This window comes from Solanum verrucosum, unplaced genomic scaffold, assembly GCF_900185275.1.
Source record: "Solanum verrucosum unplaced genomic scaffold, falcon-dt-bn FXZP01000032.1, whole genome shotgun sequence".
In the NCBI taxonomy this organism is placed as follows: Eukaryota; Viridiplantae; Streptophyta; class Magnoliopsida; order Solanales; family Solanaceae; genus Solanum; species Solanum verrucosum.
The window spans coordinates 2,301,549-2,318,643 of NW_026020569.1; the positions used below are offsets into that span (position 1 = coordinate 2,301,549).

The 17,095-nt window shown below is 32.5% G+C and overlaps 4 protein-coding genes across 4 annotated transcripts; 3 read left to right on the forward strand and 1 right to left on the reverse strand.

The window, feature by feature from the left end:
* Nucleotides 1-1,495: 1,495 nt before the first annotated feature.
* LOC125810707 (inactive LRR receptor-like serine/threonine-protein kinase BIR2) lies at nucleotides 1,496-3,790 on the reverse strand. The gene has a single exon (XM_049490180.1). The coding sequence runs from the start codon at nucleotides 3,629-3,631 to the stop codon at nucleotides 1,826-1,828; it is 1,806 nt and encodes a 601-aa protein (XP_049346137.1). The 5' UTR covers nucleotides 3,632-3,790; the 3' UTR covers nucleotides 1,496-1,825.
* Nucleotides 3,791-7,433: 3,643 nt separating this feature from the next.
* LOC125811120 (CENP-B homolog protein 2-like) lies at nucleotides 7,434-8,042 on the forward strand. Its single transcript, XM_049490615.1, has one exon. It carries the CDS (start codon nucleotides 7,434-7,436, stop codon nucleotides 8,040-8,042), a length of 609 nt encoding a protein of 202 aa, XP_049346572.1.
* Nucleotides 8,043-9,466: 1,424 nt separating this feature from the next.
* Nucleotides 9,467-12,977, forward strand: LOC125810949 (uncharacterized). Its single transcript, XM_049490454.1, has 4 exons — nucleotides 9,467-9,575; nucleotides 9,659-9,836; nucleotides 10,835-12,286; nucleotides 12,756-12,977. Exons 2-4 carry the CDS (start codon nucleotides 9,663-9,665, stop codon nucleotides 12,789-12,791), a joined length of 1,662 nt encoding a protein of 553 aa, XP_049346411.1. The 5' UTR covers nucleotides 9,467-9,575; nucleotides 9,659-9,662; the 3' UTR covers nucleotides 12,792-12,977.
* A 2,548-nt stretch (nucleotides 12,978-15,525) lies between these two features.
* Nucleotides 15,526-16,669, forward strand: LOC125811076 (uncharacterized). Its single transcript, XM_049490569.1, has 2 exons — nucleotides 15,526-15,806; nucleotides 16,246-16,669. Exons 1-2 carry the CDS (start codon nucleotides 15,546-15,548, stop codon nucleotides 16,567-16,569), a joined length of 585 nt encoding a protein of 194 aa, XP_049346526.1. The 5' UTR covers nucleotides 15,526-15,545; the 3' UTR covers nucleotides 16,570-16,669.
* The last annotated feature ends 426 nt before the right edge of the window (nucleotides 16,670-17,095 follow it).

Below are 17,095 nucleotides of genomic sequence, written 5' to 3' on the forward strand. Positions count from 1 at the left end.
CTTTAGGGGAGTCTTTCTTGAATGATTAATTATGTAGGAACTTTTGACGGTTCAAAGGAGAAAGCTTTTTGCTTTCTGGTTTGAATGAAATTAATTTTTCTTCAAGACAAAAGTAACTTTATAAAGCAAAGCTCCTGCACGAGACAAAAGTTTACTTTTTTAGCCATGAATGATGCCCATTAAACTGCAATTATTAGATTTTATCCTCGCTTAACCCAATGTTTAAATTTTCGGTGGCATTCTAGATGTCCAAAAAGTTTGCCACAATGTTCAAAAGGTAGAATTCTCAGTCTCTGAAAGATCAATCACAGAAGAAGGTAACAAACTAGAGACTCTTAGAGAAATCAGAAGCAAAACTCAACAATGAGAAGGCAGAACCCAGGTGCTACACTAAATTAGGTGTTACCTGAGGCTGCACGACTCTCATATAAGCAATTGCACATGCATGATCATTATGATTCCAGTTGAACTTGTTTGGATACCAAACGACCCCTAAGAGTCCATAATCCACATTTCAAATTCACAAGGTCAAATTTAATAACCTAATTAGTTGTCCCTTTTCTGCTCTCTCGTAAACTGAGTGGAAAAACACGTTTAATGGAATAAGTTTCTATGTATAAAATTCAATGATAGTGAGGGTGTCATTTGGTCAAGAAATTTAATGAAAGCTAAGGCTGAAGGGTATTTTGTGAGACGTGTGATTTGTGTTTGTGGAAAGTCATTACCCAGGCCATCAGTCTAACAAAAGAAAGCTTCTCTACCTTGAAAATCAATATGGAGTATGGACATGGGATGTCCAATGACCAAGTCAATCCTATTCTAGATATCTTCTTATAGATGCTGCTTACCTAGATGTGGTGCAAGTTAATTGTCCCTTGAAAAGCCGAAATGAAGGTGTCAAGACGAAAAGACCAGTAATTCTGAAAGTGACTGCAGTTTCCTCATAAGCTTATTCCTCAGCAGATCGATGCTTTTACCGACTAACAACATATGTCACATTCATATATGCTTTTAAGTTGGACATATTTTGGATAGTTAAACATGAAGAAATGACAAATATAAACATCAATAGAGAATACAAAACTCGACCTTCATAAAACTTGGCTTGTAAAATGGAAGAACAAGGAATATTAAATCATTTCAACAAATACATAATGACAAAGTGACCATATAATGAAACATTCAAACAGAACGAAATGGGATCATCTATAATGAATATATTACACATTCCAAACAAGGATGTTGAAAATTTTCAAGAGAAAAGCTATATGATATTGTTAATAAACATACACACAAAACACATTTATGTGTCAAAGATTGGTTGAATTTTTTTTCTCAAATCAAACCAATCAGATGTCAGATCTTTTAGTCAGTTTGATCCGATATTTTGGTATACAGAACTAGTTGTAATCAACAAACAAATAAAAAAGGGCATTCATTCAACATTAATAAGCAAACGTCCCCATTGGCTTCCAAACAAGAGCTAGACAGGCAGTAAATAGTAATATAGACCAGTTTCCAGTAAATGAGACGTCCAGTTGAGAATCCTTTGAATACATAACATCTAATGCTATAGGCAATGGGTAATCACAAACATGAACAATAATTATCAGTTGCTTCCTATACTACAAATATCAAGCAAGCAAATACTTAAGAATGATTTGTGCATTTTGCAAATATAATACAGAAATATTTAAAGGGTGTACTTCTGAGCCAATCAAAACAGTGCCATGCCACTTACACCAATAGGAACAGAAAACTTACAACAGGATGCATCATGTTCATTTGGAGTGGAACATTTAGTAATAATTTCGCAATTCCGGCTTCAAACAGGGCTTCTAGTAGCACCTTCTTTGCCAAATAGTAACGGGAATTCGTCATACTGTTCGGAGAAACCCTGTTTTTCAGCCATGCTCTGAAGTGCTTCATAAACCTGATACATAGACCACCTATCATTGGGCCGAGAAACCACAGAATTACAAGCAACTTTTAGGAATTGCACAATCTCTTCATCATGCCCCTTCCCACGCATGTTTTGGTCAATTGCATCTTTAATGCGACCTGAAGCAGAGAGCTGATTCACCCAGTCTACCAAATTACCCTTGAATCCCTCTTCACCAGCAGTAACTTCAAGAGGTTTTTGCCCAGTAGCCAACTCCAAAAGCACTACCCCAAAACTATAAGCATCCCCTTTCAGTGAAGGCACCATTGTGCTAGAGTACTCTGGAGCTACATAGCCAAATTCACCCAACTCCCCATTCACATAACTAGACTCTTTTGCATCTGATGTCATCAACCTTGCCAGCCCAAAATCCATTACTCTAGCATCAAAGTCTTCATCGAGGAAAATAACATTAGAACATATGTTTTGGTGCAAGATAGGTGGGTGGACACCATGATGTAACCAAGCAAGGCCCCTAGCAGCACCGAAACCAATTCTAAACCGAGTAGGCCAATCCAGTTCACTTGCATTCCCATTCAAGAATGAGTGCAAAGTACCATTTGACAGGTGTTTATAAACCAAAAGCTTCTCCTCTTCCACAACACAAAACCCCAACAGTGGCACCAAATTAGGATGCCTAAGTTGTCCTAGCCTATACATCTCATCACGAAAGTGCTTCTCGCTCAGTTTGCAAGTGTTAAGCCGCTTAATGGCAAGTGCAGAACCATCACGTAACACAGCATTATAAGTAGTACCCATTCTAGTTGAGTTGATAACATTGTCCGTCCTGAAACCATTTGTGGCAATCAACAAATCAGCTAATTTAACCTTGACGAGCGGTTTCTGGAACAGCATAACCTGAGTGAGCTTGTGAGCCCTCAGCTTATCAGCCCAACTATCAGAGTCGTCTCTCCCAACTCCATACCCTCTCTTCCTCTTTCCAGACTTGGTAAAAAACCAATACCACGCACCAAAAGCCAACAACATAGAAGCAGCAGCACCAAAGACTCCTGCTGCAATAATAATAGCTAAGCTTTTCTTACTTAGTCCTCCACATTTCCCCAAAGGTCCACCACAGAGACTATTTCCTTCAAAATTAAAGTTAGAAGAATCGAAAGCTGCCGGGATTCTACCGGAGAGTTGATTATTTGCCACAGAAAAACTTTTAAGCCTACCTAAACTAGAAAATTCAGGGGGAATATTTCCAGTAAGCTTGTTATCACTGAGCGATAATTTATTCAAAAAGGTGCATTTAGCAAGTTCAGCAGGGATAGGGCCGGAGTAATCGTTACCGGACAAGTCTAGGGTTACCAAAAAAGGTAGCCAAGTACAAATTTGAGAAGGAATTGGACCAGAAAAGCGATTACCAGAGAGATCAAGGGTTGTCAAGCTGGCACAATACTGTACAGCCTCCGTAACCTTCCCTCCGAGGTTCATAGTCATAAGAATGAGGTGGTTGATGCGATTTTCGTTGTCATTCCAGCAATCAACACCCGTAAACTTACAGATAGCTCCGATAGTAGTATTTTTTAAGTTCCATGAATTCAGATTCCCAGCTGGATCTTCCAAAGACTTCTTTAAACCTTCTAAACACTTGAGATCATCTTCAACTACAGCAGCATCAAGGCGCGGAAGAACAAGAGAAATCAGAATCAACACAAGATAACAGAGAAATCTGAAACGAGCCATCGTTAGCTGAAGTTTAGGGATCCAACAGCAGTTTTGGGTAATTGGCACAAGGTGTTTGATAATATGCGCAAGAGAAATAGGTAGGAAATAGCAAGGAGAAGGAAGATGAAGACTGGTGAGGCATTTGACTTGACAAATGAAAACCCAGTCTGTTATTTTACAAGTATGAGTGGAGCCTTTAGAAGCTAGCTACTAAGGAATTATTTTAATGTATAAAAACAAATACAAAATGCCAATGACTTAAACTATATTTGAATATACAAAAAAGTTGGCTAAATCAAGCAACTTTTGACAAATCTTTTGAAAGCATTGATGTTTCAATGTGATATTATTAAACCATGCTTATCTTATATACTACTAAAATTTATACTTTTTTCATTTCAATTTATTTGTGTTACTTTCTTTTTAGTTGATTTAATAACATATACAAACCACAACATTGGAAAATATTTTGATATATTTTACATATATATTTAAAGATCATAAAATTTAAATGTTTTATTTACTTTTAAATTTTTTGTGTTAAATTAAAATGAAAAGACTATTTATATTGCTGAATCAAATATTCCTTTTATACCATACCTATGGCTGCGCCTTGAATACCCAATTAATTGATTATTCGTTTCACTAAAAGAATTTGTTTTTTCTACAAAATCTACTTTGGAATATCGATTATAACTCTTTATAGGTTATTGGATTTATACATAACTTACAATATGGTATGAAATGATCATTGGATTAAAATTCTAGGTAGTTTTTTTTTTATATTTAACTAAAATAGAGTTATTAGAGAGATTAACAAATAACAAGTAAAATAGTAGTTATGATACACACAAATTAATTTGAACACCATTATTATTTATTAAAAAAGATCATGTATTTTTTATTGGATTAATTTTTTCATTTTGTTCAAATATAAAGAATTTGTCTGCTTTTAAATTTTATCTTTACTTTTGTATCTTTTAAACTTGTTTTGAATTTTAAAATATCGATTCGATAGTCTATCCCACAAAAACAAAGGTAATACCTGTGTAAAATTACACTAAATTATTATTTCTGATTTAAATTCTGATAAAGAGTTTCCTGAACAATATTTTCATGTATACGACTTGATCAAGCATCATATTTCAACCTTTATTTAGTAAGATGAGTTAGTTAGTTATTGAGAGTTAGCCAATTATAGTCTAATCAGTACTACTAATATCTTTGAGTTATAATAGAAATTGATTTTCAAAATCTAAAAAGGTAATTTGTCTTATAAAACATAGTTCAAACACAATTATTACTATTAAAAATATAAACATGAAAATATTTGTAAAATTTTGGAATTCAAATTGAACATTTAAGAATTTGAAAAAAAGAACAAAAAGGTATTTTAACTTGCTCACTACAAATTACTAGAAAAAAAATTAAAACAACTTCAATTTGTATTTATGACCAAACACAATTTAAATTTTTGAAATATAATTTTTCACTCTAAAAATAAATAATAAATTCAAATTTCATAATAAAAAATGATGAAACGTTGATTAAAACTTTTAACGATAAGTCAAGTTAATACGAAGCCTAGTGGTTTTGGTTCATGATGGCTACTAGTGGTCTAATTCCATATGGCCATGCTGCTAAAATAGGTGAAAAAGGAGGGGCCAAACTGTACTGAATCTTCATTCAGGTCCAAATTTATGTACTGTAATATTCCCCCACCTAATGTCTGCATTATCTTTTTTTAAAAAAATAATTCTGGTGTGCGTGTTTGACCTACTTTCATAATTTAGATCGGATATGGAGATTAATTTATGGGAGTAAAAATAATTAAATATTAAAAATAATAATTAAAAAACATATTGCATGTTTAGTTTGACTATTTTATTGGAGCGCACCTAATTTTCAACTATATCTTATTTTCACCTAATTTATGTTATTAGATATTTTATTGATTCTTGTTCAAACAAGAACAATTGATTTACATATCTCATTAACAATAGAATTTAGTGATCGACATGAGTCGTGGACTCGTGGTGTAGTGGTAAAATTGTTTCATCTTTGGAAGCGTCACCCCTAAATGGGTCCTGTAGTTCGCGATCCGGATTTAGTCGGGGATCTAATGTGGGCTCCAAACACCGAGTGGAAAACTAAAAAAAAAAAAAAAACTATAGAATTTAGTGAGCGGATCCAATTATTCCAGTTCATATGGTATCAATTCATATTTGGTTACCTGAAGCTCATGCATGTGGGCAGGAATTGCTTTAAAATATAAAAAAAAACTACAGATTTTTAAGATTTCCAATACCATGTTTTCCGAAGCTACACTTTATTCAACTCCTTTCATTTATATTTTCGGCCTTACGATTGCTATAATATATACTACCTCGATCACTTTAAAACATATCAATTTTAACTATCAAAAAGTAAAATATGATGAACTTTTCGAGACATAATGAGTATAGTATTTCTGGGTTTTTTTTACTGGTACAAGTAACTTATATCATTTTAAGATGTAGTGAATTCATAATTCTATCGAAGCTATATAAATTATAATACTATGTAGATTACATTTAAAACGTTAAAAGCTTCTTATTAAGTCTCTAATTTAAATGTATTATACTTTTTCCACTTTTTGGGATAAGTTTCAAGTTTTAAAGAAGGGGTAAGTTATATATATATAAAAAAAAAAAATTGTTACTTTTTAATTTGTTTTTTCTTGTTTTCTTTGTGATTATTCTCGCCATTGGTATTAACATTCTTACTTCATTTATATTCAAAGAATGATTATGATCATATATTAAATAAAGTGTTCATTACGATAAACTGATAAACATGTCATGAGGCAACAAAAAGTTGTTTATTTATCCGTTTAAAACATCAAATACAAGTAAGTTTTTACTCATAAACTCAATAGGACTATAGGAGAGTGCTACAAAATGGGGTTGCAAGATGGGTATAAGCACACAAATATTTGTTATTTGTATTTATTCTTAAAAAAAAAAAAAAAAAAAATATAGCATGCAACCTCGAGTTTCATGGGAAAAAATAATATAATTTTGAAATATGCAAAATTACATCTGAATATAAAGGAATATCTATAACAAAAGCCTGAGCATTATTCAAGTACTTCTAATGAAATACTTGAAAAAAAAATATATATCAGACAATATATGAAGGCCGACAATTTAAGACAGTAAACGCTAATGAGACACCGCTAAATTCACTATTTTCCCATTGAATTTCTTAGCGAAAAATATTATTTCCACGTATATATTTTAATTGAATTGTTGAGAAAAATAATAATAATATTTTTATTTAGAAAAATTTAAAAGTTTTTCCATTTTCAGTGAGAAACTGTTAAATCATTTTTCCAGTAAACTGGTTTAGAGAAAAAATAAATGAAAAATCATGTTTTATAACAAAAAAAATTCATTGATTCGTAGTGGAAAAAAATATTTTATTTCTAGCACAGTAAAACCTCTATAAATTAATATAGGTGGGACCATGAAATTTTATTATTTTATAGAGATATTATTTAATTGATAAATTCATATTTATTAATTTAAAGAATGGTTTGAGATTTAATGAATGTTAATTTTGATTATATCAAAATCATTGTATCTTACTAATTTATGTATCATATTTATTGATTTCACATAAAAAAAAATGTTATACATAAAGTATAACAAAACATCAAAATCATTGTATCTTACTAATTTATGTATCATATTTATTGAATTGTCACTATCGTACAAACAAAAGAGCATGGATGACAAATGTGCTTTTTGATGAATATATTCGTTGGTTTGACCACAAAATGCATGGTAGACGAGTTTTGCTTATGGTAGATTATTGTCCATCCCATAATAGAAATATTGAAGGACTAAAAAATGTTGAATTGTTTTTCTTGCCACCCAACAGGACATCCAAAATTCAACCTTGTGATACTGGGATAATAAGTTCGTTCAAGATGTATTATCGTAAAAGATTTTATCGTAGGATATTAGAAGGCTATGAAGTGGGACAAACTGATCCAACAAAGATTAATGTTTTGGATGCTATCAATTTCGCAATTCCTGCTTGGAGAACAAATGTTATGCAAGAGACACTAGAAAATTATTTTCGACACTGTGAAATTCGTTCGGGGGATGCAATCTCAGAGAATTTGAATGAACCCACTTATGAAAACGTCATTCATGAACTTGAGGTCATGATTAATGATATCGGTTACCACAATAAAATGGATGTCAATAACATGTTAGATTATCCGGGTGAAAGTGATACATGTTCAGAGATCCAGAGCTTAGAAGAAATTGTGGATACCATCGGAAAAAGTGATGTTGATGATGATACTATATCTTTCGAACCAGTTACGCGTAAGGAAACACTTATCGGATCTAGAATTCTTCACAATTTTATAGTGTAGTTAGAAAAGACAACACCAGAGCTCTTGGATGCAATAAGAAAAGTTAGAGATAAGCTTCAACTAGATTTAAATTCTAAGAAAAAAACAGAACACAATAGAATCATATTTCACTAAATTGTCTTAGATATATTCGTACTTTTAAAGAATTATTAATTTATGATATTAATGGGACCATATATTTATATATGGGTCTTCTGGAAATATATTATTTCATTATCTTATCGAAATTGATGATTTTTTCCATTGGCCCAAGTCGGGACGGAAGGAAAAGAGATTATTAATTTATCGAGTATTAGTTTATAGAGGTTTTATTGTAGTGAGATAACGCCGCATTTGGTAGCTAGTAAAGAGACAACTTATTCATATTTTAAATTGTTACGACATTTGATTTGCAATTTAGAAACATGCATACAAATGTACAAGTTAGGAGGAATTGTGCATTTTTTAAATGTGAAGTATAGAAGATGAAATAACTAGTACCCACGTAACTAATATCCGTATGATTAAAACTTGCATAGATAATATCTACATAATTCAAACCAACTACCAAATGATTCTTATAAGCGTCCAGACTAACAAGTGTAGGATTTCTCCCGAACTCTTTTCGTCGAAAAATTACATTACATAAGTTCAATTTTATTTTTTATGTATATATAATAAGTATTGACTCTCCTTGATTTATTTGTGTGTTTACCTCTTTATCTCTCGACCCCCTTAATAAAAATTATAACTCTGCTAAAGACGATAAAGTGTTAAATAATTCTTCATCAATAATTAAAACTTTCATGTTTGAATTTTATGTATGGGATCACTTATGTTAGAAAAACATTTACGTCCGATATGAAATTTTCCAATGTGAATTAAAATTTAATCTAGTCTCAATATGTATACTAAATACATGTCAGATTTGATATTTCATTATTGGCGATCAAAATTGCAACTTGTTAGAAGAATTATCGTGTAAAGAAATTATGTATATTATTTTTAAAATCTCTTATAGCAAGAAAAATAAAAAGGAAAAATAGTACTCTCTCTGTCCATTTTATATGATTTAATTTATTTTTTTAGTCAGTTCCAAAGAATGACATATTGATATATTAAGTAAAAATTTAAGTTTAAAATATCAATTTTAAAATATGTATTACTTATTCTAGATCATAATTTATTTTTCTTTTTTTCTTTTTTTTTCTTTTAGTTCTATATCAAATCAAATTAACTCATATAAAATGAAACGAAGAAGTAGCGGTTTTGCACTACTTATAACTTTTGAAGGGGGAGGAGGATTTGAGAGTTGTAATTCAAAATTTGAAAATTTTCAAAAGCATTACGCGTTAGATGGCCCCACTTTCTCATATTATGCGCGCTTTTGGACTTTGTACCATATACCAACCCGTAACTGATTTTTATTTTTTTTGTGAGAATCGCAAGCGTCGATTCGCTTCATACCAAATCACCCATATTTGCCTTTTCACTTCACTGCTAACCGCCATGGATGAGCTACAGAAGCATATTTAACATTTTTCATCACTAGATGTGAGATACATTTCGATCCCCTTTGTTATTAATTTTTTTGTAACTATTTGTAATTTGATCGGTATCAGTTTGGATTATCATAGAAAAATGGAGGCTGTGAAGAAAGCATACGCGGGGATAATTTTGAACATGGCAAAGGAGGCGGCAGCTCGTGTAATGGCATCGGAGAAAAAAGCTCTTAAGTTTCAGCAGGATCTGCATTCTACGAAAGAGGAAGCCCTTCGTATGCTGCTTCGTTTGAAATTAATCATTGATGCTAAGGTAGTATCCAACTTGTGAATTTTTATATTAAGCTGACTAATTGTTTGATTGATTGAATTTTGTTTGCTTTGAAGATCGTCATATAGTGTATCTTCATTTGTATTGAATTTAACTTTTGTTTTTTATGCAACTATACATTAAATGACTATGTTATGAAAAACCTTACTAGTAATTTCAGGAAACTAAATTCAATTACTGTGAAAAATCAACTTAATTTTTTCGCTCATTTGAGATATTCTAACTGCAGAAATTGGAAAAGTGAATTTAAGGTTTGATTTAGCTGTGCGATTGTAGTTAAATGTGGTGTGCTTGACTTGAGCAAAGGCTTTTATCGATAAACATTACAATTGTTTGCTTCTGTTAGGTTAGCTCGATCTATGGGTGAGTAATGGTATATATTTTTCTTTCCATCAGCTATAAGATTGATAGGCTTACTCGATCATATAGCACCCTTAAAAAGATATGACTTTTAGAAATTCTGTTGGAATGTAGTATTATACTGGACAGAACTCATAACAGATTAAGTGCTGCATCACAATGCTTGTTACATCGTATTAGAGTTTTAAGTTGCATGGAAACTAGGCTTGATTTTGAAAGAAAATCAGAGGAAGGTCGAAGTAAATGTTATAAAGACTTCATTGTGTCCAAGACAAGACTTTAAAGCTTATTCTTGTTCATAAATAATCCATTTTCTATAAGTGTTGAAGTTATACTGTTAAAAGTATCACAAATTAAAAATATGAGGTGCTAATAATGTAGCCGGGCATTGCTTCTTCCCTTCAGAAATTGGAGACTAGATCAGCATGGCAAGAGGTTCCCTTTTGGGATCTAAGTGAACCCCATTTTGGTGAAATAATTGTAGTACATACATTTCTGTCTATTGGTTTTGTATTCTGGGAAGTGATTTTACATGAATGATAAGATAGTATATCCTAGCAGGATGTTGATTCCCATATCTCACAGTTTAAAGAAACTGATATGTCTAACCTTTAATGCAGACTACTGAAGCTGAGAGTTTGTCTCAAAATCAACAAAGAAGAATTGATGAATTAGAAGCTCAGCTTAATGAAGCTGAAGGGCTGATAATTGATCTTAGAGCAGAATTGCATGATGTGCATGAACAGTTGAATGAAGCAAAAAATATGCCTCTCCATCACCTGAGACCACATGCAAAAGAGGATTTGGTTTGTCGCAACAGTATCATGGCCAAGTCAAATGTAAATAATTCAGAGTCGTTAAAATTCCCTACCGAATTGGGATCCAAGGTCTGCAAATCAGCAGACATGTCAGACACAGCATTGTGCAATTACTCAAAGGACAACCTTAATGAGCCAGAGATTTATAAAAATGGATGGTGTGCAATAGCGATGAGCTTAGCAGATGAGAGATTGCATTCTGGAGATGATCCAAGTTTTCCCATTAAAGTTACACAGGTCACTGAACCTAGTGGACGAGATGGTGAAGCACATATTGCACCATCATCTAAAGCTATGAAAGCAGAGAATTTAGTTGGCGAAGAACAGCTTAAGGGCCATGCCTCTATGCAGCGGCCCTATACATTCCTAGGAAAAAGGCGAAGAAAAGCTCGATATGGCAAAACCAAAAATAGCTTTTGCAAGGCTCGTTGTAATAAGCTGGTGTTTTCTCAACGACCATTGCCAGCAATTTCTCGTTGTTCTGCAAGATACTTGCACACAGACACTTTGTATGACAGTCCTAATAGTCCTTCCACCAATACTGAGAGAAATAATGTAGCAGGAAGTTCTTTTGTGTCAGGTAAAGAAGGGCCACAAAACAAGGGTCTAAACATTGCTGTTGCTCGTAGAAGCATTAGGAAAAGACGCGTCAAATACCTGGACGTTAGTTGCCCTCCATCATTGTCACATAGCTCCTTTTCTAATCAGCCAATGAGACCTGGACTGCAATTTCCATCTTTTCCTAATAGCAAGTCCAATGCAGCTGAATGCACTGTGAAATCGACGAAATTAGGAGGTGAAGGTGGTATTAAAGAGGGTACTAGTTTTCAAGCGGCATCCTTAGGTTTCACTGTAGAAAACATGATATGTAGAAAGTTTGCATGTGCAGATAATGATGCACACAAGGACGACACAGAATTGATAGATGTCTCAGTGATGGTAGAGGAGGGTGATGATCAACCGCTGCTCAACTTCGGCGTGTTACCAGTTGAATCTATCCTTGGAGATACCAAAGCATCTGAAGGAAGTAAGGAATCAAACCTTCAAGGTAACAATATGACGCCTCTCAAGTATACGTTCAGCAGGAAGCGTAAGAAAGATAACTTGTTGAACCCAAATGAGAACTCTTCTCCAGATTGCTCAGTGAAGAAAAAGTCTGTAGAGATAGAAAACATTGATCCAAGATTGCAGGATTCAGAAGCGTTGAAAGATTCACCTTTAAGAAGTAAACATTTGGTCCAGGTTGCCCATCAGGTTAGTTATATACAACTCAATAATTTATAGATTCCATATTATTTGCTCTATCATGAATGGCGCTTAAAGTTTATATTGTGTTCTGATGTCACAACTAAGATAAGTTGAGACTTCAACATCCCAAATCCCAATATCCGGAAATCCTCTTGGAGTAAGTTAACAGAGGCATGTGATTTTGGAAGTAGTAGTGCTTTTCTTGAATTTTACCATCTATTTCCAAGTAATTCTCAAATCATATTTACATAATACAAAATAATAGCAGTTACATAAAACTGTTGCATACTTGAGTTTCTCAAAGGAAGTTCTACGTTTGAAATGAAAGAACCAATTAGTTGAAATAGAGTCAGAATCTTCTCAGCTGTTGACAAAAGCATTTTTTGAACTGGTAGTTCAATTCTTACCCATATCTACATGATTGCGTTCATGTATTAAAACATAATCATGTCTGACATTTATGGCAATCTTGCAGCTTATCTCTCTGTCTGGAAGAAGCTGGTGGCATTAGTTTTGCAGTCCTATAGATGTTGAAGAACGTAAATTTATAAGGCTTTTTGAGGAATGTAATTCCATATTTATTCAATTTTCGGGTACATCAGCAATGGCTTAATATATAGTTGAAGAGTTGTTCTTTCCTATCTCTGGCGGATTATCGTGTAATTATCCTGGCAATATGATAGTTGAGCTGTTTTCTAAAAGTGCCATTATCTATTCTTTTCTTCTTTAAAGTGTGTTAATACAGCTAATTGTCTCTAAAGTGACATAATGGTTTCAACTTACTGAAGATGTATAAGCCAATTCGTCTTTAGTTGTAAGCTGTGCCCGTGACAAACTTCTTTTGGTACAAGCAAAGTGGTGAACCTAATGTTTGCTTGCTTGCTTTCCAGAAACATAATTTTACATAATCATGAGTAGTTTTTCTCGACAGAATTTTCTTCATTTTGGTGTTTTATTTGTGGAAGATGTTATATTCATGATTTACACTGGAGAGGAAGGTCAATTTTGTGAGTCATTTTGATGATATCAATCTGTCTACTGCCTTGACCATAACCATTCACCACCAGTTGAAATTTGAACAAATCAGAGAACATCCCCCACCCCAGTTTTTTAAAAAAGATATACTATATTTTATATTTATATTTACCTTGGTATAACTTTTCAAATGAAAATATCCTATGAAATGATTTATATGCTGATGTATATTACTCATTGAACTCTTTAGTAAATGGTAATTCACTTGCCAGTTTCGAAATCTCTTCATTTTCGGCGCAAAACAGTGAGTTTAAGGCAACAAGTTATTCAAAACATAGTTTGAGACTAATAGAGGATACAGCCATAGGGGAATGTGTAGTTTTTTTTCATAACCGTGGTGTTTAGGTTAGCATGTGCACACCTTGATTTATAGATGAGAAGCATTTACCTAACAATTTACCAAGATTTGAACCTTGCTGATTTTCATAATTTTTTTTTTTTTTTTTTGAGTTTCCTACTTCGATACTCGCATTCAAGCCTAACTGGATTCACGCCAAATAGGGCCTCATTCGTGCGGCAACACTTCTAGCTAGAATTTTTTCATATCCTGTGCTCGAACCTGAGACCTTTGGTTGAGGGAAAAACAACTCCATCTACTGCATAACATCGTATTTTCATGATTTACATTCTTAGGTGTTGGATCATGTATAGTTATAGTAATTGCTTTTTGTTCAATCCAAATTCCAATGGCGGGACCAACGTGTGATGTTTTGTTTCAAAGTTGGTAAGAAATAGAAGAAAAATTGAAATGAACAAAGTAAGATGGTTGACCTAAAGAAACAAAATATGTTTGGATAGTAATAGTGATGATGTGAACATATCGGACAGTAGTTGGGTCCCAATTGTGTTAAATGGTAAACATCAAAAGGACCTTGGCGTGCCTTTAGACTCCTCATGTCCAGTGACACATTCCATTCATCTCTCTTTTCACCATTGGATTCCCTTCTTATTCATTTTTTGAAAATTGATACACATTATCATTAATTAATTAATACTTGTCATTTTACCTTTGATAGTTCTACTTATCAATTTAAAAACTCACTTATCGAATGTATTGAAATATGAATTACTTGCTGATATGAAAGATTTCACAACAGAGTTGAAAAACAATCTTATGTTAGTTTTCCATTGAATGTCCGATATCTACATTAATTGGTCCCCAAAAATATCCGAATTCACACATTGCAGAATCCATTATGGAGATGGCACTCTCAATTGAATTTTCTTACGTTCATAGGGACTCAAACCTAAGTCCTCTGATTAAAAATGAATGGATCCCAACCATCACACGAATAGTCTATGTTGGTTCTAAAGTCAGATGAAAGGCGAAATCGATTAGATGAAAGTAAAATAAGACTGGTAATTACTGCACGGAATAGGTCTAACATAATAGAGGGGCAGGATTTGAAGTGGTGATTAGTACTATTAGAATGGATCAATAGAATAAGCATCAGCTTATAATTAGAATATATGGACTAATTATGTCACATTTTGAGTGTTTAGACAGTATTCAGTAGCATATGACAGACATCTTGTGTTACTATCATTTTTGGTGAAAAACAAGATGTATTCTTTCTAGGCAACTTCCTACAAATGTTGGACCTCAAATTTATACAAGAACGAGGAAATTCAATGTTTGGGTATGATTCCTAAGTATGAAATCGTCTTTGTTAAGAAACACTTTACCTTAATATAGAATTTCCTAATGCGATATCAAACTTAATTGGATTCAAATATACATATTGAACACCAAATGAAAAACAAACAAATAAAAAAAGAATCTGCTTTAATTTCTTGTATGCTTTTACTTCTTCATAGTTTAATGAAAATTCTGATTAAGAGTTTAAATTGTTGTGGTAACATGTTAATGGTAAAAGCCGGTGCACGCCTGAGATTTTTAAAAAGCCAAACAGTAAGAAACAATGAAGTACTTAATAAGAAAACAAAAAAGAGAGCTGAGTGCAGAGGTTTCTGTGATAGCAGAAGAGAATGTTTCCTTGTCCCTCAAAAAAACATCCTCTCTAGTCACATCATTTGATCATTAAACTATGACCCACAAATCCAGTGGCATTTCATGTAAATATACCCAAAATTCAAGTATTATTTTACCCATCTCTTCACTCTATAAAAATCCCCCTCTTTGTAACTCTCACTAATTCAAATAAAATAAAGAGCTTTTAACATTGTGTTTTTTTTTTTTTTTTGTCCAAAATAGAAAAGGAAAATAGAAATGGTGATGGTAGTAAAAATGGAGGAAAGAAAGAAAGAAGATAAATTACAAGCAGTATGGTTTGCAGCAGGAGTGGCTGCTTTAATGGCATGTTTAGAACGTGCAATTTTAGTTTCTTTTGTGGAACAATGGCGACTTATAGCATTTCTTGCTCTTAATCTCTTACTCTTAGCTATTCTTTTTACATCTACAAGTACTACTCCCACAACTCCAATTGTTGAAATCAGCAACAACACTACTACTACTGAATCCAAGATTGAGGTGAGAAATTGTTCGAATTGTATGACTATTTCATCTGAAAACGTTTGGACATGAATTAGATGATATATATTTAGAAAAAAAGTAGTATTTGAAAAAAAAAGTTGTTGATTCTTTTAGTAGGCCTTTGGACATGAATTCTTGTCTGATTTTTTTTTATATATAAATATAATCGTGTTGTCTGAGTCAATTTGTGTGCAACTCAATTAATTCTGATTTGTAATCATATAACTTTGTCCATCAAAATTTTGACATATGAGAAGAAATCATCAATTTTTATTTGTTTTGTCTTAGGTCGGATTTAAACTTGAAACTTCATAGTTCTCACATCACTTCTCTAACCAAAAGTGACTATTAGGTCACATTCTTGAGTGCAAACACATGAAATTATTATAATGGATGCATATTCTTATAATTTATTTATTAATTTTATCGTAAACAGGTAAAGGTGAGGAAAGAATGCAAGAAATATGTAGTGCCTTGTGTTGAAGATATATCAGAAGTAGCAATTACAAAGGATGTGAAAGAGGAATATCCAAAAATAACAGACAATAAGGAAAACAAAGAAGAACAATTATTAGATGAAGCTCAGCAAATTTCAATGGAGGAATTGAATGAAAGAGCAGAGGCATTTATAGCAATGTTCAGACAACATTTAATATCTGATGCAAAGGCTTATAGTTATAGCAAAAGCTGTAGAATTCGAACTTCAATTTCACTCAAAGGAGGTGACAAAAATTTTCCCAAACGTAGACCCATTTATTAAATTAGATCAACTATTCTAGTTGAGAGAACAAAAAAATCAAGGTGGTTCTTTTCATTCAAAAGCATTTTTACTTGTGTAATGCTAAAGATTTTTCTGAATAGAAAGACCTATCTTGATCTTTAATTACAAGTTACACTTTTTGTTCTATTTTTTTTAAACTATAGTTTTTGTAGGTTGTTCACGAGAGGCAAAATTCACAATTCAGAGGTAGTAAATTCATTATGAGTGTAATTTTATTATATGTGTGCACAAGGTGAATTCTGAATCTAGAAACAGTGAATTTGTAATGAGATTAATCTTGTTAAGAGTATATGTGTATACTTTAATAGGTTCAATTGAAACATAAAACCTAGCCTAAATTTGTATCTATATATTTACTGTCACACAATTTTGAAGCACTGTTTATCCTTTAACATATTTCAGTTACAACCTTGAAAACAAAAGCTGACATCTTTGAAACTTTTCTCTTCGAATGATCTATTATAGGATAGTGTGTCAATTTTGAACTAATAAAAAGTTAAAAGAG